General features: G+C 41.7%; 1 protein-coding gene across 1 annotated transcript in view; it reads left to right on the top strand.

Moving 5' to 3' along the window:
- Nucleotides 1-21,031, top strand: part of LOC139767162 (uncharacterized) — a 119,710-nt gene that overhangs the window by 48,594 nt on the left and 50,085 nt on the right. The window contains exon 2 of the mRNA XM_071696191.1: nucleotides 4,819-5,037. Within this exon, the coding sequence (XP_071552292.1) occupies nucleotides 4,819-5,037 (219 nt within the window). The remainder of the gene's footprint in view (nucleotides 1-4,818; nucleotides 5,038-21,031) is intronic.

The raw sequence follows: 21,031 nt of genomic DNA, 5'->3' as shown, positions 1-21,031 counted from the left end.
ATCAAGGATGTAAGGCATGTGTACGTGTAGGAAGAGAGGATTGTGATTGTTTCCCTGTGAATATTGGTTTGCGGCAGGGGTGCTTGATGTCTCCATGGTTTAATTTGTTTATGAATGGGGTTGTTAGGGGGTGAATGCAAGAGTTTTGGAAAGAGGGGCAAGTATGCAGTCCGTTGTGGATGAGAAGGTTTGGGAAGTGAGTCAGTTGTTGTTCGCTGATGATACAGTGCTGGTGGCTGATTCATGTGAGAAACTGCTGAAGCTGCTAACTGAGTTTAGTAAAGTGTGTGAAAGAAGAAAGCTGAGAGTAAATGTGAATAGGAGCAAGGTTATTAGGTACAGTAGGGTTGAGGGACAGTTCAATTGGGAGGTAAGTTTGAATTGAGAAAAACTGGAGGAAGTGAAGTGTTTTAGATATCTGGGAGTGGATTTAGCAGCAGATGGGACTATGGAAGTGGAAGTGAGTCACAGGGTGGGGGAGGGGGCGAAGGTTCTGGGAGCATTGAAGAATGTATGGAAGGCGAGGACATTATATCGGAGAGCAAAAATGGGTATATTTGAAGGAATGGTGGTTCCAACATTGTTATATGGTTGCAAGGCATGGGCTATAGATAGGGTTGTGCGGAGGAGGGTAGATGTGTTGGAAATGAAATGTTTGAGGACTATATGTGGTGTGAGGTGATTTGATCAAGTAAGTAATGAAAGGGTAAGAGAGATGTGTGGTAATAAAAAGAGTGTGGTTGAGTGAGCAGAAGAGGGTGTATTGAGAATGAGTGAGGAAAGATTAACAAAGAGGATATATGTGTCAGAGGTGGAGGGAATGAGGAGAAGTGGGAGACCAAATTGGAGGGGGAAGGATGGAGTGAAAATGATTTTGAGCGATCGGAGCCTGAACATACAGGAGGATGAAAGGCGTGCAAGGAATATAGTGAATTGGAATGATGTGGTATACCAGGGTTGATGTGCTGTCATTGGACTGAACCAGGGCATTTGAAACATCTGGGTTAAACCATGTAAAGGTCTGTTGGGCCTGGATGTGGATAGGGAGCTGTGGTTTTGGTGCATTACGCATGCCATCTAGAGACTGAGTGTGAACAAATGTGGCCTTTTTGTCTGTTTTCTTGGCACTACCTTGCTGAAGCAGGGGGTAATGATGCTGTTTCCTATTGGGTGGGGTAGCACCAGGAGTGGATGAAGGCAAGGAAGTATGAATATATACATGTGTATACATGAATTTCCCAAGATAAAGGTTAAAAGTTTCTGAGATTTCTTATTTTTTCCTATGTTTTTATGTAAACATCATATTAATCTAATTTGACCCATCATAGCTTTCATATTATATCACATATGACAGTAATTAGGTACAGTAGGGTTGAGGGTCAAGTCAATTGGGAGGTAAGTTTGAATGGAGAAAAACTGGAGGAAGTAAAGTGTTTTAGATATTTGGGAGTGGATCTGGCAGCGGATGGAACCATGGAGGTGGAAGTAGATCATAGGGTGGGGGAGGGGGCGAAAATCCTGGGAGCCTTGAAGAATGTGTGGAAGTCGAGAACATTATCTCAGAAAGCAAAAATGGGTATATTTGAAGGAATAGTGGTTCCAACAATGTTGTATGGTTGTGAGGCGTGGGCTATGGATAGAGTTGTGCGCAGGAGGATGGATGTGCTGGAAATGAGATGTTTGAGGACAATGTGTGGTGTGAGGTGGTTTGATCGAGTAAGTAACGTAAGGGTAAGAGAGATGTGTGGAAATAAAAAGATCTTGGTTGAGAGAGCAGAAGAGGGTGTTTTGAAATGGTTTGGGCAAATGGAGAGAATGAGTGAGGAAAGATTGACCAAGAGGATATATGTGTCGGAGGTGGAGGGAACGAGGAGAAGTGGGAGACCAAATTGGAGGTGGAAAGATGGAGTGAAAAAGATTTTGTGTGATCGGGGCCTGAACATGCAGGAGGGTGAAAGGAGGGCAAGGAATAGAGTGAATTGGATCGATGTGGTATACCGGGGTTGACGTGCTGTCAGTGGATTGAATCAGGGCATGTGAAGCGTTTGGGGTGAACCATGGAAAGTTGTGTAGGTATATATATTTGCGTGTGTGGACGTATGTATATACATGTGTATGGGGGTGGGTTGGGCCATTTCTTTCGTCTGTTTCCTTGCGCTACCTCGCAAACGCGGGAGACAGCGATAAAGCAAAAAAAAAAAAAAAAAAAATGACAGTCAGATATGTAAATCATAAGGATAGATAAAGTTATTGGCCTCTAAAAACACTCAGGATCTGTAACCAAAACACATATGAAGTCCCATTGTAGTCAGGCTGGCCACCTGTTGAAATGTATTTGAGGCAAGCCTCTCATTATGTTTCGTCAGATGTAAATAATCATTAGATAAAACCAGGAACAGACCATTTTCTTTTACTGCATCCAGGATGTTCTGAAAAATTGGTGATTGATAGGGTGATGGCATGTTCAGAGAGGAAGGAGCATTGTAGTTTCAGGAGTGGTTGAGGATGAGTGGATCAGGTTTTTATTTTGAAGAATGTGCGAGAAATGTTTACAGAATCAGCATTTGTATTTGGCATTAATGGATCTGGAGAAAGCATATGTTTGGGTTGTTTGAGATTCTCTGTGGAAGTTGTTACAAATATATGATATGGGAGGAGCACTACAAGAAGAAGTAAGGAATTTTTTCAAAGGAGTGTGGAATGTGTGCAAGTAAGTAGAGAGGAGGGTGAATGGTTCTAAGGTGAAGTGGTGCTGTGGCTGGATGACACCATGTTTGTTTAATTTGTTTGTGGATGAGAGTGGTAAATGTGAGGGTCTTGGAGAGTTGGAGAGGAGCAGATAAGCAGTCTTGGGGATGGGGGTGCCTGGGAGGTGAGTCAATTGTTGTTTGTCATCAGTGCTGACGACTTAATGCTGGTGGCAGATTGGAGTGAGAAACTGTAGAAATTTGAGTCTCAGGGCGGGTGTGTGAAAAGAGAAAATTGAGAATGAATATAAGTAAAAGTAAGGTTATCAGGTTTAGCAGTCCAAAGAGACAGGTTAGTTGGATTGTGAATTTGCTTTAAGAAAACTTGGAGTGAGTGAAGTGTTTTAGATATCTGGGAGTGTACATTGCAGCAAATGAAACTTTGGAAGCTGAAGTGACAGGTTGGATGAGGGGATGAAGGTTGTAGAGGCATCGAGGAATATGCAAGGGGCAAAAATGGGTACGCATAAATGTACAGTAGTCTTGACGGTTGTATGGATGCAAGCCATGGGCATTAGATAAGAATGTATGGAAGAGGTTGAATTTGTTGGAAGTGAATTGTTTAAGAACCATATTTGGTGTGAGGAGGGTTGATCAAGTAAGTAGTGATAGGGTTAAGAGGGAGGTGTGGTAATAAGAAGGGAATGGTTGAGAGAGCTAAAAAGTTTGTGGTGAAATAGTTTGGATGTATGGAAAGAATGAGTGAAAAGAGTTAGACAAAGAGGATATACTTGTCGGAAGTGTGGAGACAAGAAGTGGGTGACCAAATTGGAGATGGAAGGATGGAGTGAAAAAACTTTGAATGCCCAGGGCCTGAAAATGCAGTTGGGTGAAAGGTTTGCACAGGATAGAAAGATTGATTGATGTGGTATACAGGAGGCACTGTGGTGTCATTGGACTGAAGCAGCTAAAGGATGCCATAGAAAGGTCTGTGGGGCCTCATTGTGGATAGGGGACTATGGTTTTGGTGATTTACACTTGATATGAGTGACTGAGGCCTTTTCTTTGTTAGTTCCTGGCACCACTTTGCAAATGCAGGAAACGGCAAACAAGTATGGAAGAAAAAGAATAACCAGCATTTTATTCGAGATCTGTGGTGGTGGTGAATTTAGATTGTCAGGCCTCCCAGTCCTTACCCAAAGAACCCAGATCCAATTTATATAGACACATCTACTTTGCAAATGTGGGAAATGGCAAAGAAATATGGAAAAAAAAGACAAGCATTTTCAGGGTTAGTGATGGTGATGAATTTAGATTCTCAAGCATCCCATTCCTTTACCAAAGAACCTCGGAACCAGTTTCGATAGACACATCAGTGACATGGTGATTATGATTCCACATTTGTTGCATACACTTTATAGCAGTGTATTGAGTATATAAAGCTTAATGTGTCATCTCATATTTCATGAAATTATACTCTGAAAAGAAAAAAAATGTTTTCTAGTTATTTATCCCCCTAAAAAATGTGAAGTAAAAAAGTTGTGTTCATGTAGCTTTACAACCCCAGACATAAGATGAATCAAACATTATTGGAATTGAAGCAAATAGGAGACTAGAATTGGATGTTGCTGTGTTATATTTATGAAATATAGTATTATCTCTTTCTGTGGGTCTGCTTCAGCAAGGGCACTTTATGATCCAACATAACTTTAGTATTTCATTTTTCTTTTCTCTGCATAGTTTCCTTTTCATTTTTTCCATTATTGTTTTTTGTGGTTGGTCACAACATAAAGTGGCTGCAGCAACAAATTTTATATTGAAGAGTGTTTTGCTTACCATAGAAAGATGGTGCAGCGTATCTTCTGGCTTCATAGTATTCTGACAGAAATAGTCTGGATGACTCGTGTATTAGGCTTCAGTGTGTTCAGCTTTGCATTAAAAGTTTTTTGGTACTGGAATACACTTCAGAAGGGTAAGGATGATAATTGTAATGAATAGAAGAAAATTGTTAGGAGTTGAGTGGGTGAAGCACCAAACATAGATCTTTAGCATTTGATCTCATGAAAGAAGATGCCAACACCTGTCAGTAGAGATGTTCAGTTTAATGATCCAGGCATTTTATATGTAAAAGATTTTGCATGTGCCATCTTGTTTTGACAAACAGATCAAGGATTTAAGTGACCTTTGGTCCCTTTATTTTTTCAGGGCAAGTAGCAGTATAGATGCCACTCTACGTCAGTTGGGCTATTCTGCACCACAACTTAGCCAGTCAACATTGAACTCTTTAGTTAATGTTGGTAACCCTACCTTGCATTCATATAATACCAGACAGTCCAGCAATGCACCTTCTGTAAGTTTATCAATGTTTGAGGAGTATTTAGTTGACATTGTTGTATGAATGGTGCCATTTGACTCAGAATCACTTGCCTTATAGGTAATTATGTTGTTTATGTATTTATACTTTTGTCATTAACTCATTAACAAGGAATTTTAAGTTTCACTGGATCTTTATGTAAGGAGTATAAAAATGGAGTTGAATGTTGAGAAAATCAGGATGCATTTCTTTCAGAAGTAAGATGTAAATAGCTTGAAAGGAGCAGGAGAGAGAAAAATAATTCTTTCATACATTTGAGTAACATCCAGTAAGAATTAGTTGAATAAAAGATTATTGAAGGACACAGAGATTGATACTCTGATCAGATTATTAGTTAAAGCTAAACCTCTAGATTTGCCAATCTTTGATGATAGTAATACAGTGACTGTAGATTATGATTGTGATTGATAGGCTCATGACTATTAAGGCTTAATATTGACAGCTTGAAATTAATTCCAAGTTGATTTTTGAATTGTGAGAAAAAGTTAAGAAATAGGAAATTTATAGGAAGTTAAACATAGAAAATGGATGTGGAAAGGAAGATGATATTTCTAGGATAATGGGAATGGATGAATGGATATCTGAAAATATGTGTTTTTTCTTTTTTCCTTATTAGTGTCTTATTTGATACAGTTCTCAAATCTTTATATATAGGTGGGCAGATTAGAAAGGGTAGCAAGTGGTGGGATGGAGTAAAGTTGCTAGTGAAAGAGAAAAGAGACTCATTTGGGCAGTACTTACAGGGAAGGAGTGCAATTGGTATGGGGATGCATAAGAGAAAACAGGAGAAGGTCAGGAGTAAGTTGTTGGGGCTGATAAAGAGGACAAATGAGAGTTGGGGTGAGCAAGTAAACTTTAGAAAGAATAAGATGTTTTGGAACGAAGTAAATAATATATGAAAGACAAGAGAATAAATGGAAACACTGGTGAAGGAGGCTAAAGGGGAAGTGGTAACAGGTAGTGATGAAGTGAGGAGATGGAGTGAGTATATTGAAGGACTGTTTAATGTGTATGATGATAGAGCGGCAGATGTTGGGTGTTTGGGTCTGGGTGGCATGCAAAGTGAGAGAATCATGGATAGTGGTTTGGTGAAGAGAAGAGGTGGTGAAAGCCTTGCAGAAGATGAAATGTGGCAGGGTGGCTGTTGTGGATGGTATTACAATTGAATTTGATAAGAAGGGGGATGACTGTGTTGTTGATTGGTTGGTAAAGATTCAGTATATATGTGGATCATGTTGAGGTGCCTGAGGATAAGAGAATGCATGTATTGTGCCATTGTATAAAAACAAGTGGGATAAAGGTGAGTGATCAAACTACAGAAGTGTAAATTTGTCAAGCAAACCTGCTAAGTTGTATGGGAGGATATTGTTTGAGTGGGTGAAGGCATGTACAGAGCATCAGATTTGGGTGGAGCAGTTTGGTTTCAGAAGTGGTAGAGGCTGAATGGATCAGGTGAGAAATACAGAAAAACTGATGGATTTGTATGTGGCATTTATTGATATGGAGAAGAAAACTGATGGATTTGTATGTGGCATTTATTGATATGGAGAAGAAAACTGATGGATTTGTATGTTGCATTTATTGATCCGGAGAAGGCATATGATAGGGTTCATAGAGATGCTTTGTGGAAGGTTAATTCTTAAGAATATCTTGTGTGAGAGGAAAGCTATTATAAGCAATGAAAAGTTTTTATCGTGTTTAAGGCTTTTGTATGAGTAGGAAGAGAGGAGAGTGAATGGTTCCAAGTTAAGGTTGGTCTTTGGTATGGGTGTGTCATGTCACCTTGGTTGGTCAGTTTGTTTATGGATGGGGTAGTAATGTAGGTTTTTAAATTTTTTGTACTAATTGCATTTTCCGCATTAGCGAGGTAGCGTTAAGAACAGAGGACTGAGCCTTTGAAGGAATATCCTCACTTGGCCCCCTTCTCTGTTCCTCTTTTGGTAAATTAAGAAACGAGAGGGGAGGATTTCTAGCCCCCCGCTCCCTCCCCTTTTAGTTGCCTTCTACGACACGTAGGGAATACGTGGGAAGTATTCTTTCTTCCCTATCCCCAGGGATAGGTAATGTAGTTATATGTGAGATTCATGGAGAGAGGGGCAAGTATGTATTCTTTGGTGGTTGAGAGGGCTTAGGAAGCAAGTCAGCTATTGCTTGCTGCTGATACAGCACTGCTGGTGGGACATGTGAAACCTGCAGAAGATGGTGCCAGAGTTTGGAAGAGTGTTTGAAGGAGAAAGTTAAGAGTGAATGTCATTAAAAGCAGTGTTATTAGATTTAGCAGGGTTGAGGGATAGGTTAGTTGGGATGAGTTTAATTGGAGAAAAATTGGAGGAAGTGAAGTATTTTAGATTCTTGGGATTGGACATGACAGGAAATGGAAGCATGGAAAAGGAAGTGAGTCATAGGGTATGGGAATGGACAAAGTTTCTGGAAGCACTGAAGAGTGTGTGGAATGAGAGAACGTTATCTGGGAGGGCAGAGATGGGTATGTTTGAAAGAAAAGTAGTCCCAACAATATCATATGGATGTGTGGCATGGAAATGAAGTGTTTGAGGACAGTATTTGGTGTGAGGTGGTTTGATTGAGTAAGTAATAAAAGGGTAAGAGAGATGTGTGGTAATAAAAAGTCTGTAGTTGAGAGAGCAGAAGGGGTTGTATTGAACTGGTTTGGACACATGGAAAAAATGAGTGAGGAAAGATTGCTAAAAAGGTTATATGCATCAGAAGTTGAGGGAACAAGGAGAATGGGGTGACTTAATTGAGATGGAAGGACAAAGTGAAAAAGATTTTGAGCTATCAGGGCCTGAACATGCAGGAGGGTGAAAGTTGTGCGCACGATTGACTGAATTAGAATGACGTTGTATAATGGGGTTGTTGTGCTGTCACCAGACTGAACCAGGACATGTTAAGTTTCTGGTTTAAACCTTGGAAAGGTCTGTAGGGCCTTAATGTAGTTAGGGAGCTGTTATTTTGGTGCATTACACATGACAGGTAGAGAATGGATGTGAGTAAATGTAGAATTTTTTCATTTGCTCCTGGTGCTGCCTTGCTAAGTCAGGACATGGTGATTAAGCACGCAGTATATAGGGGAGAAAGAATTCCTCCCATGTATTCCTCGCGTGTTGTAGAAGGCGACTAAATGGGGCAGGAATGGGGGCTGGAAACCCCCTCTCCCCTCCTTGTATTTGAATTTCTAAAAGTAGAAACGGAAAGAGTCATGCGGGGAGTGCTCATCCTCCTTGGGGTGTCTGAATGTGTGTGGATGTAACTGAGATGAGAAAGAAGGAGAAATAGATAGTATGTTTTAAGGAAAGGAACCTGTATGTTTTAGCTCTGAGTGAAACAAAGCTTAAGGGTAAAGGGGAAGAGTGGTTTGGGAATGTCTTGTGAGTAAAGTCAGGGGTTGGTGAGATGACAAGAGGAAGGAGTAGCACTGCTACAGAAGCAGGAGTTGTGGGAGTATGTGATAGCGTGTTAAGAGAGTAGATTTAAGAATATATGGTGTGGAAGGTAAGTTGTTAGAGTGAAAAGTTTTTACCAAGGATGTAAGGTATGTGTATGAGTAGGAAGAGAGGAGAGTGATTGGTTCCCAGTGAGTGTCAGTTTGCGGCAGGGTTGTGTGATGTCTCCTTGGTTGTTTAATTTGTTGAATGGCATGTTAGGGAGGCAAATGCAAGAGATTTGAGGAGAGGGGTGAGTATGTAGTCTGTTGTGGATGAGAGGGCTTGGGAAGCGAGTCAGTTGTTGTTTGCTGATGATACAGCACTGGTGGCTGATTTGGGTGAGAAACTGCAGAGGTTGGTGACTGAATTTGGTAAAGTGTGTGAAAGAAAAAAATTGAGAGTAAATGTGAATAAGAGCAAGGTTATTAGCTTCAGTAGGGTTGAGGGACAAGTTAATTGGGAGGTAAGTTTGAATGGAGAAGAACTGGAGGAAGTAAAGTGTTTTAGATATCTGGGAGTGGATCTGGCAGCGGATGGAACCATGGAAGCGGAAGTGGATCATAGGGTGGGGGAGGGGGCGAAAATCCTGGGAGCCTTGAAGAATGTGTGGAAGTCGAGAACATTATCTCGGAAAGCAAAAATGGGTATGTTTGAAGGAATAGTGGTTCCAACAATGTTGTATGGTTGCGAGGCGTGGGCTATGGATAGAGTTGTGCGGAGTAGGATGGATGTGCTGGAAATGAGATGTTTGAGGACAATGTGTGGTGTGATGTGGTTTGATCGAGTAAGTAACGTAAGGGTAAGAGAGATGTGTGGAAATAAAAAGAGCGTGGTTGAGAGAGCAGAAGAGGGTGTTTTGAAATGGTTTGGGCACATGGAGAGAATGAGTGAGGAAAGATTGACCAAGAGGATATATGTGTCGGAGGTGGAGGGAACGAGGAGAAGTGGGAGACCAAATTGGAGGTGAAAAGATGGAGTGAAAAAGATTTTGTGTGATTGGGGCCTGAACATGCAGGAGGATGAAAGGAGGGCAAGGAATAGAGTGAATTGGATCGATGTGGTATACCGGGGTTGACGTGCTGTCAGTGGATTGAATCAGGGCATGTGAAGCGTCTGGGGTAAACCATGGAAAGCTGTGTAGGTATGTATATTTGCGTGTGTGGACGTATGTATATACTTGTGTATGGGGGTGGGTTGGGCCATTTCTTTCGTCTGTTTCCTTGCGCTACCTCGCAAACGTGGGAGACAGTGGCAAAGCAAAAAAGAAAAGAAAAGAATATATATATATATATATATATATATATATATATATATATATATATATATACACATATTTAGATTTCTAAAAGGTGAACATAAGGAGGAGTCATGCAGTGAGTGCTCATTCTCCTTGAAGGCTCAGATTGGGGTTTATAAATGTGTGTGGATGTAACCAAGATGAGAAAAAAGGAGAGATAGGTAGTATGTTTGAGGAAAGGAACCTGGATATTTTGGCTCCGAATGAAATGAAGCTCAAGGGTAAAGGAGAAGAGTGTTTTGGGAATGTCTTGTGAGTGGGGTTGGTGAGAGGACAAGAGCGAAGGAAGGAGTAGCACTCCTTCTGAAGCAGGAGTTGTGGGAATATGTGATTGAGTATAAGAAAGTAAACTCTAGATTGATATGGGTAAAACTGAAAGTGGATTTAGAGAGATGGGTGATTATTGGTGCATATGCACCTGGGCATGAGAAGAAAGATCATGTGAGACAAGTGTTTTGGGAGCAGTTCAGTGAGTGTGTTAGAAGCTTTGAATGCAAAGGTTTGTGGCAGTTGTGGGTATAATTGGTGTACATGGGGTGTTCAGTGTTGTAAATGGAAATGGTGAAGAGCTTGTAGATTTGTGCGCTGAAAAAGGACCGTTGATTGGGAATACCTGGTTTAAAAAAGGGATATACATAGGTTTACATATGTAAGTAGGAGAGATAGCTAGAGGGCTTTATTGGGTTATGTGTTAATTGATAGACATGTAAAAGAGAGCCTTTTGGATGTTAATGTGCTGAGAGGTGCAGCTGGAGGGATGTCTGATCACTATCTTGTGGAGGCAGTGAAGATTTATAGAGGTTTTCAGAAAAGAAGAGAGAATGTTGGGGAGAAGAGAGTGGTGATAGTGAGCTTGGGAAGGAGACTTGTGTGAGGAAGTACGAGGAGAGATTGAGTGCAGAATAGCAAAAGGTGAGAGCAAATGATGTGAGGGGAGTGTGGGAGGAATGGAATGTATTTTGGGAAGCAGTGATGGTTTGTGCAAGTGATGCTTGTGGCATGAGAAAGGTCGGAGGGGGGCAGATTAGAACGGGTAGATGAAGAAGTAAGATTGTTAGCGAAAGAGAAGAGAGAGGCATTTAGACGATTTTTGTCGGAAAATAGTGCAAATGACTGGTATAAAAGAAAGCGGCAGGAAGTCAAGAGAAAGGTGCAAGAGGTGAAAAAGAGGGCAAATGAGAGTTGGGGTGAGAGAGTATCATTAGATTTTAGGGATGGGGTTGTTAGGGAGGTGAATGCAAGAGTTTTGGAAAGAGGGGCAAGTATGAAGTCTGTTGGGGATGAGAGAGCTTGGGAAGTGAGTCAGTTGTTGTTCGCTGATGATACAGCGCTGGTGGCTGATTCATGTGAGAAACTGCAGAAGCTGGTGACTGAGTTTGGTAAAGTGTGTGAAAGAAGAAAGTTAAGAGTAAATGTAAATAAGAGCAAGGTCATTAGGTACAGTAGGGTTGAGGGTCAAGTCAATTGGGAGGTGAGTTTGAATGGAGAAAAACTGGAGGAAGTAAAGTGTTTTAGATATCTGGGAGTGGATCTGGCAGCGGATGGAACCATGGAAGCGGAAGTGGATCATAGGGTGGGGGAGGGGGCGAAAATTCTGGGAGCCTTGAAGAATGTGTGGAAGTCGAGAACAGTATCTCGGAAAGCAAAAATGGGTATGTTTGAAGGAATAGTGGTTCCAACAATGTTGTATGGTTGCGAGGCGTGGGCTATGGATAGAGTTGTGCGGAGTAGGATGGATGTGCTGGAAATGAGATGTTTAAGGACAATGTGTGGTATGAGGTGGTTTGATCAAGTAAGTAACGTAAGGGTAAGAGAGATGTGTGGAAATAAAAAGAGCGTGGTTGAGAGAGCAGAAGAGGGTGTTTTGAAATGGTTTGGGCACATGGAGAGAATGAGTGAGGAAAGATTGACCAAGAGGATATATGTGTCGGAGGTGGAGGGAACGAGGAGAAGTGGGAGACCAAATTGGAGGTGGAAAGATGGAGTGAAAAAGATTTTGTGTGATCGGGGCCTGAACATGCAGGAGGGTGAAAGGAGGGCAAGGAATAGAGTGAATTGGAGCGATGTGGTATACCGGGGTTGACGTGCTGTCAGTGGATTGAATCAAGGCATGTGAAGCGTCTGGGGTAAACCATGGAAAGCTGTGTAGGTATGTATATTTGCGTGTGTGGACGTATGTATATACATGTGTATGGGGGTGGGTTGGGCCATTTCTTTCGTCTGTTTCCTTGCGCTACCTCGCAAACGCGGGAGACAGCGACAAAGCAAAAAAAAAAAAAAAAAAAAGTTTTGGAAGGAGGTAAACAAAGTGCGTAAGACAAGAACAAATGGGAACATGGATGGAGGGGGCAAATGGGGAGGTAATCACAAGTAGCGATGAAGTGAGGAGATGGAGTGAGTTTTTGAAGGTTTGTTGAATGTGCTTGATGATAGGGTGTCAGATATAGGGTGTTTTGGTCAGGATAGTATGCTTTGTTTGCTCTAACCTTTTGCCATTTCTCCTGGTATGTCTTCACACATCTCTCTTTTATAGGTTCACCTACTTTCACTACCCTCATCTCACTCATATTGTTTCCTCTTTTCTGAAAACCTATTGTTCTTCACCCTTGCCTTCATCAGGTGATTATCAGACATCCCCCAGCTGCCCTTCAAAATGTTCACATCCAAGAGTTTCTCTTTTGCACACTTATCATATAGCATGTAATCCAATAATGCCCCCTTTCAATCTTTACTACTCACTCATGTATACATACTTTTGTATGTCCCTGTTGTTAAACCATTTTTTCTCTGTTACCAGTCCTTAACATTACTCCATAAGCTGTTCACCAAACCTATTCACCTCACTGAATACCCTATGTTCTCAGTTATACCTGGAACTTCCACATTATTCATTCTCTCATTTAAATCACCCATCACAAACACCAGATCTCTTGCATCAAAATTGCCAATACAGGCTCTCAGCTGCTTCCAAAACACTTATTTCTCATCTTTCTCCTCCCCATGACCAGGTGTCTAAGCACAAATAATAACCCATCTCTCACAACCATTTTTTTTGTCCACATCAGTCTGAACCTCACTTCCTTACACTGTTTGACACGTTCACACAACTGCTTTAGCAGTAGTGCTACACTTTCCATAGCTTATACCCTCACACCAACCCTTGACTTCATGTTTTAAGACATTCCCAAACCATTCTTCCCCTTTAACCTGGAGCTTGTTTCACTCAGAGCCAGAACATCCAGGTTCCTTTCTTCAAAAATACTACCTGTCTCTCCTTTTCTCTCATCTTGGTTACATCCACACATATTCAAACACCCCAGCCTGAGCCTTTAAGGAAGATGAGCACTCCTCACTTGGCTCTCTCCATATGTGCAAACCGTTTCAGCACACCCTCTTCATCTCTCTTGAGCATATGTTCTTATTATCACACCTCTCTCTTCCCGTATCATTTTTTTTTATGTAGATCATCCCTCCCTATACCACATAATGTCCTGAAACATATAATTTTCACACACCAATAAGCATACCTTGCACCTGTACATCACTGCTGGAATACTTTTCTTTCAAACTTATACATCTTTGCCCTTACAGATAGTCAACTGTCTCTTTCCACATTCCTCAATATTCCCATGACCTTTTCCCACTGAACCACCCTATGACATGCCTCACCTTCCATGGAACATTCACTACCATGTCCACACCCAGGTATCTAAAACCCTTCACTTCCTTCAAGTTTTCTTCATTCAGATTCATATCCCACCTAACCTACCTCTCTCTCTCTCTCTCTCTCTCTCTCTCTCTCTCTCTCTCTCTCTCTCTCTCTCTCTCTCTCTCGACTGTTAAGCTTGCAACATTCTCCTTTCATACACTCGAGCAAACCAAGACAACTTCCACAGTTTCTGACTCAAATCTACCACTAGTTGCTGTGTCATTAGCAGACTACAACTGACTCCTCTCCCAGGCCTCCCCATCCCCAACAAACTGCATATCTTGCATTTCCCTCCATCACCACATTTTCTTGTGCTTAAGACCTGCCTTGCCCTTTTCTCTGCGTATTCATGCACATCCCTTACTTTCTTGATAAAAGCTCATCATTGCTTTTGATAGCTTTTAGGTAGTAGTTAGTTGGCAGCCAGTGACAAGGGAGGTATATTATTGGTGTTACCCACCTAGGTATTGGGAGGATTAGAGACAGCTGCATAGTGAGCCAGCACTTTAATGGTTGTCAGGTTCCAATCTTTTGACCCAGGTAGCTGTCTTTCCTTTCTGCCTCACCCACATCTGGACCACTAGTATTCTGTCCACAGACGTACAATCTTTCCTTATCATACATGGCACTTGATAACCCTTTACTCATACAGCTCAATTTTTTGAAGCTTAAATTTTCATGTGGCGAACACTATGTGCTAGCCCTGCCTTTTGGCAGGATGGTGGGAGCATCAGGTAGAAGCAGTAGGTAGAAGCATTAGCTAGAAACATTTGGTAGAAGTAGTAGGTAGGAGCAATTTGTCGAAGTAGTCAGTGGGAACACTGCACTAGAGTTGCCCTGTGCCAGTGGCCTGTTAAGGGTGAAGCATGAAAGGCTAAGAAGAGGCACTGGAAGTCACTAGTTATGAAGACTCTATTGCCATGGCCACCCCCCTTTAGGGAGTTCCAGGTGAAAACAAGCATCAGAGATATAGATAGAGTGCTTTTAATAGCTTTCATACCAAACGATATATTTGTAACACTTTTCCGAAAGCATTTCTGTATCAGATTGGGGAAGAGCAGTGTGGTTTCAGAAGTGGTAGAGGATGTGTGGATCAGGTGTTTGCTTTGAAGAATGTATGTGAGAAATACTTAGAAAAGCAAATGGATTTGTATGTAGCATTTATGGATCTGGAGAAGGCGTATGATAGAGTTGATAGAGATGCTCTGTGGAAGGTATTAAGAATATATGGTGTGGGAGGCAAGTTGTTAGAAGCAGTGAAAAGTTTTTATCGAGGATGTAAGGCATGTGTACGTGTAGGAAGAGAGGAAGGTGATTGGTTCTCAGTGAATGTAGGTTTGCGGCAGGGGTGTGTGATGTCTCCATGGTTGTTTAGTTTGTTTATGGATGGGGTTGTTAGGGAGGTGAATGCAAGAGTTTTGGAAAGAGGGGCAAGTATGAAGTCTGTTGGGGATGAGAGAGCTTGGGAAGTGAGTCAGTTGTTGTTCGCTGATGATACAGCGCTGGTGGCTGATTCATGTGAGAAACTGCAGAAGCTGGTGACTGAGTTTGGTAAAGTGTGTGAAAGAAGAAAGTTAAGAGTAAATGTGAATAAGAGCAAGGTTATTAGGTACAGTAGGGTTGAGGGTCAAGTCAATTGGGAGGTGAGTTTGAATGGAGAAAAACTGGAGGAAGTAAAGTGTTTTAGATATCTGGGAGTGGATCTGGCAGCGGATGGAACCATGGAAGCGGAAGTGGATCATAGGGTGGGGGAGGGGGCGAAAATTCTGGGAGCCTTAAAGAATGTGTGGAAGTCGAGAACATTATCTCGGAAAGCAGAAATGGGTATGTTTGAAGGAATAGTGGTTCCAACAATGTTGTATGGTTGCGAGGCGTGGGCTATGGATAGAGTTGTGCGCAGGAGGATGGATGTGCTGGAAATGAGATGTTTGAGGACAATGTGTGGTGTGAGGTGGTTTGATCGAGTAAGTAACGTAAGGGTAAGAGAGATGTGTGGAAATAAAAAGAGCGTGGTTGAGAGAGCAGAAGAGGGTGTTTTGAAATGGTTCGGGCACATGGAGAGAATGAGTGAGGAAAGATTGACCAAGAGAATATATGTGTCGGAGGTGGAGGGAACGAGGAGAAGAGGGAGACCAAATTGGAGGTGGAAAGATGGAGTGAAAAAGATTTTGTGTGATCGGGGCCTGAACATGCAGGAGGGTGAAAGGAGGGCAAGGAATAGAGTGAATTGGAGCGATGTGGTATACCGGGGTTGACGTGCTGTCAGTGGATTGAATCAAGGCATGTGAAGCGTCTGGGGTAAACCATGGAAAGTTGTGTAGGTATGTATATTTGCGTGTGTGGACGTATGTATATACATGTGTATGGGGGTGGGTTGGGCCATTTCTTTCGTCTGTTTCCTTGCGCTACCTCGCAAACGCGGGAGACAGTGACAAAGCAAAAAAAAAAAAAAAAAAAAAAAAATTTCTGTATCATCTCTATTATATTCTTTCTCCAGATCCATAAGTGCCATATTCATGTCTTTTGATTTAAGTATTTCTGACACACATTTTTCAAAAGAAAAAGCTGGTCCACACATCCTCACCACTCCTGAAGCCATTGTTCCTCCCCAGTTTGATGCATTGTGCATGCCACTACTCTTTTAAATCATAGCTCTTCCATACGATGTACCAGACACACAATCTATCTCTCTGTTTATATCTCTTACACCTGTTCCAACTGGAACCTCCTCAAGGGGGTGGCCACAGCAATAGTCTCTATAACTAGTGGACTCTGGTGCTACTTACTTCATATCCTTTAGTGCCTCACCCTTGACAGGCCACTGGCAAAGGACAACTCTAGCACAATGTTTGCAGGGGTTTTTACCTAATGATCCTACTGACTGCTAATAATGCTCCCGCTTACATACATCTACCTAATGTTTCTACCTGTTGCTCTTGCCTATTTGTTCCCACCTACCACTGCTATCTACTGCTCATACCATTTTGCCAAAAGGCAGGTACACTGAACAGATATGTACCTCAGTGATTTGAACACTCACTTTTATCCCCATTACCAGTCATCAGACACATAACCATGATCCATATATACTTTGAAAATCATAAGTAAATAGGCTGCAGCATGATCACCCTCTTTCTTTAGAAATTCAACTCCAATGCCTCATCTGCCTTGCCACATTTCATCTTACGCACATCAAATTCTTAAGTAATCAGTCAACATCAGAGTCACCCTCTCTCTCAAGAAATTCAGCTGCAGTACCACCTGCTCCTATTACGTTGCTACATTTCGTTCTATGCAAGTTTGTTACCATCTATCTTTTCACGAACACATTTGCCTTGACTCACTTCACATACCTCCCTAACGCAAACACTCTACGTCTGCAAGCCTATCATAAGTGCTGGAGTAAAAAGTTTTAGAGGCTCTCAGAAAAGAGGAAATAATAGGTGAGCAGACTGGTGAAAGTAAGTGAATATGGAAAAGAGGCTGATTTGAAAAAGTACCGGGAGAAATTGGGTATAGAATGGCGAAAGGTAAGAGTAAGTGAACTTTGGGTGGTGGGTGAGGACTGGGAGATATTTAAGGAAGCAGTGATGGTATTTATGGGAGAAGTTTGTGGCACACAAAAGATGGGAGATTGAGAAAGTATGATGAATTATGGGATGGTAAAGTAGAATTTCTGGAGAAAGAGAAAAGAGGTGTAAGAGCATTAGTTTTAGGGAAGGAGTGTTAGTGATTGGGAGATTTAGTAGAGAAAGTAGTAGTTGGTTAACAAGGAGTGCTGTCGCTGAGATAGAGGGCAATTGAGAGTTGGGTGAGCGAGTTTCACCAAACTTCAGGGAGAATAAGATTATTGGAAGGAAGTTTATATTATGAGAAAAGAAGAGAGCAAATGGGAACATTGGCAAATGGGGAAGTGGTAAGGTAATGATGAAGTGTAGAGGATATGGAGTGAGTACTTTGAAGGATGGTTTAGTGTGATTCTGCAGTTATGAGACCATAAATACCTTATTTTCATATTTATTCATTTACTGTATATCATGGTGTACAAGTTGCCTTAGACTTTTCAACTCAGAATTCATATTTAGACCTCTACTTGCTATGCTGGTTGCTCCCCAAGCAAGCATCAGACAAGCCACTCCACTCCTTAAGTATCATTTACTTCTAAAGCAGCACAAATAATAGTGGAAACATTGTTTCAGTTGTCAAGTTGTAAAGGAATATTATTTCAAAGTGAAATATTTTCATATTAATGTATTTTCCCATGAAAGGTTGAATGGGAAAAGTCAAGCAAGCTTTGATGGGAAACCTCTTACCACCATGTTTCTCCACATAAAAATTGCCATGCTTTTGACCACGTTGACTTTCATTTTTTTTTCTTAGTGGGAGTCAAATGAAGATTAAATAAAACAAAATACTTTCACAATTGCAATATCGTTCATTGCTGTATCAAAAACAAGACAGCCACCAGACTAGTATGGTCAGCACCTGGATTCACAAGTGGCGAGATTTTACACTTCATTGGTTCACGATGTATGTGAAAGGTGGGATGAAGAGGTAAGATTATTAGTGAAAGAGAAGAGAGAGGCATTTGGACCATTTTTGCAGGGAAATAGTGCAAATGACAGGGAGATGTATAAAAGAAAGAGGCAGGAGGACAAGAGAAAGGTGCAAGAGGTGAAAAAGAGGGGAAATGAGAGTTGGGAGAATAAAAAGGTGTTTATTATTACATGATGTGTAGTATTACATGACAGCTAGAGACTGAGTGTGAACGAAAGTGGCCTTTGTTGTCTTTTCCTAGCGCTACCTCATGCACATTTAGGGGGAGGGAGTTGTTATTTCATGTGTGGCAGGGTGACGCTGGGAATGAATAAAGGCAGACAGTATGAATTAGGTGCATGTGTATATTTGTATATGTCTCTGTGTGTGTATGTATATGTATTCGTTTAGATGTATAGGTATGTATATTTGTGTGTGTGGATGTGTATGTATACTATATACGTGTGTATGTGGGTGGGTTGGGCCATTCTTTCATCTGTTTCCTTGCGCTACCTCGCTAATGCAGGAGGCAGCGACAAAGCAAAATAAATGAAATATAAATAAAAAAAGATGTTTTGGAAGAAGGTAAATAAAGTGCATAAGACAAGAGAACAAATGGGAACATCGGTAAAGGGGGCAAATGGGGAAGTGATAACAAGTAGTGGTGGTGTTAGAGGGAGTATTTTGAAGGTTTGTTGAATGTGTTAGATGACAGAGTGGCAGATATAGGGTGTTTTGGTTGAGGTGGTGTGCGAAGTGAGAGGGTTAGGGAGAATGATTTGGTAAAGAGAGAAGAGGTAGTGAAAGCTTTGCGGAAGGTAAAGGCTGGCAAGGCATCGGGTTTGGATGGTATTGCAGTGGAATTTATTAAAAAAGGGGGTGACTGTGTTGTTGACTGGTTGGTAAGGATATTTAATGTATGTATGACTCATGGTGAGGTACCTGAGGACTGGCAAAATGCATGCATAGTGCCATTATACAAAGGGAAAGGGGATAAAGGTGAGTGCACAAATTACAGAGGTATATGTTTGTTGAGTATTTCTGGGAAATTATATGTGAGGGTACTGATTGAGAGGATGAAGGCATGTACAGAGCATCAGATTGGGGAAGAGTATTGTGGTTTCAGAAGTGGTAAAGGATGTGTTGATCAGGTGTTTACTTTGAAGAATGTTTGTGAGAAATACTTAGAAAAGCAGATGGATTTGTATGTAATATTTATGGATCTGGAGAAGGCATATGATAGAGTTGATAGAGATGCCCTGTGCAAGGTATTAAGAGTATTTGGTGTGGAAGGTAAGTTGCTAGAAGCAGTGAGAAGTTCTTGTCGAGGATGTAAGGCATGTGTACGAGTAGGAAGATAGGAAAGTGATGGGTTCCTGGTGAAAGTAGGTTTGCGACAGGGTTGCGTGATGTCTCCATGGTTGTTTAATTTATTTATGGATGGAGTTGTTAGGGTGGTGAATGCAAGTTTTTGAGAGGGGCAAGTACGCTGTCTGTTGTGGATGAGAGGGGTTGGGAAGTGAGTCAGTTGTTGTTCGCTGATCATACAATGCTGGTGGCTGATTCGGATGAGAAACTGCAGAATTTGGTGACTGAGTTCGGTAAAGTGTGTGAAAGAAGAAAGCTGAGAGTAAATGTGAATAAGAGCAAAGTTTTAAGGTTCACTAGGATTGAGGGACAAGTTCATTGGGAGATAAGTTTGAATGGAGAAAAACTGGAGGAAGTGAAGTGTTTTAGATATCTGGAAGTGGATTTGGCAGTGGATGGAACCATGTAAGCGGAAGTGAGTCATAGGAAGGGGAAGGGGGCACAGGTTCTGGGAGCGTTGAAGAACGTGTGGAAGGTGAGAATGTTATCTCGTAGAGCAAAAATGGGTTTGTTTGAAGGAATAGTGGTTCCAACAATGTTATATGGTTGTAAGGCGTGCGTTGTAGATAGGGTTGTGCGCAGGAGGGTGGATGTGTTGGAAATGAGATGTTTAAGTACAATAAGTGGTGTGAGGTGGTTTGATTAAGTAATGAAAGGGTGAGAGAGATGTATGGTATAAAAACAGTGTGGTTAAGAGAGCAGAAGAGGGTGTGTGAAATGGTTTGGTCACATGGAGAGAATGAGTGAGGAAAGATTGACAAAAAGGATATGTGTGTCAGAGGTGGGGGAAACGATAAGTGGGAGACCAAATTGGAGGTGGAAACATGGAGTGAAAAAGATTTTGAGTGATTGGGGCTTGAGCATACAGGAGGGTGAAAGGCGTGCAAGGAATATAGTAAATTGGAACAATGTGGTATACCGTGGTCAACGTGCTGTCAGTGGATTAAACCAGGGCATGTGAAGCGTCTGTGGTAAACCATGGAAAGTTTTGTGGGGCCTGGATGTTGAAAGGGAGCTGTGGTTTCAGTGCATTATACATGACAGCTAGAGACAGTGTGAATGAATGTGGCCATTGTTATCTTTTCCTAGTGCTACCTTGCACGCATGTGGGGAATGGGGGATGCCTTTTCATGTGTGTTGTGGTGGGAACGGTAATGGATGAGGGCAGCATGTATGTATGTATATGTATGTATAGGTATGTATATGTGCATGTGTGGGCGTTTATGTATATACATGTGTGTGTGGGCGAGCTAGGTCATTCTTTCGTCTGTGTCCTTGCGTTACCTCGCTAACGTGGGAGACAGCAACAAAGTGTAATAATAGAAAATAATATATATATATATATACACCAGGGTCGACGTGCTGTCAATGGATTGAATCCGGGCATGTGAAGCATCTGGGGTAAACCATGGAAAGTTCTGTGGGGCCTGGATGTGGAAAGGGAGCTGTGGTTTCGGGCATTATTGCATGACAGCTAGAGACTGAGTGTGAAGGAATGTGGCCTCTGTTGTCTTTTCCTAGCGCTACCTCGCACACATGAGAGGGGAGGGGGATGTTATTCCATGTGTGGCGAGGTGGTGATGGGAATGAAGAAAGGCAGACAGTGTGAATTGTGTG

The sequence above is a fragment of the Panulirus ornatus genome, chromosome 59, assembly GCF_036320965.1.
Source record: "Panulirus ornatus isolate Po-2019 chromosome 59, ASM3632096v1, whole genome shotgun sequence".
In the NCBI taxonomy this organism is placed as follows: Eukaryota; Metazoa; Arthropoda; class Malacostraca; order Decapoda; family Palinuridae; genus Panulirus; species Panulirus ornatus.
Note: the sequence above shows the minus strand (reverse complement) of the source record. Positions and strands in the feature narration are given on the sequence as shown.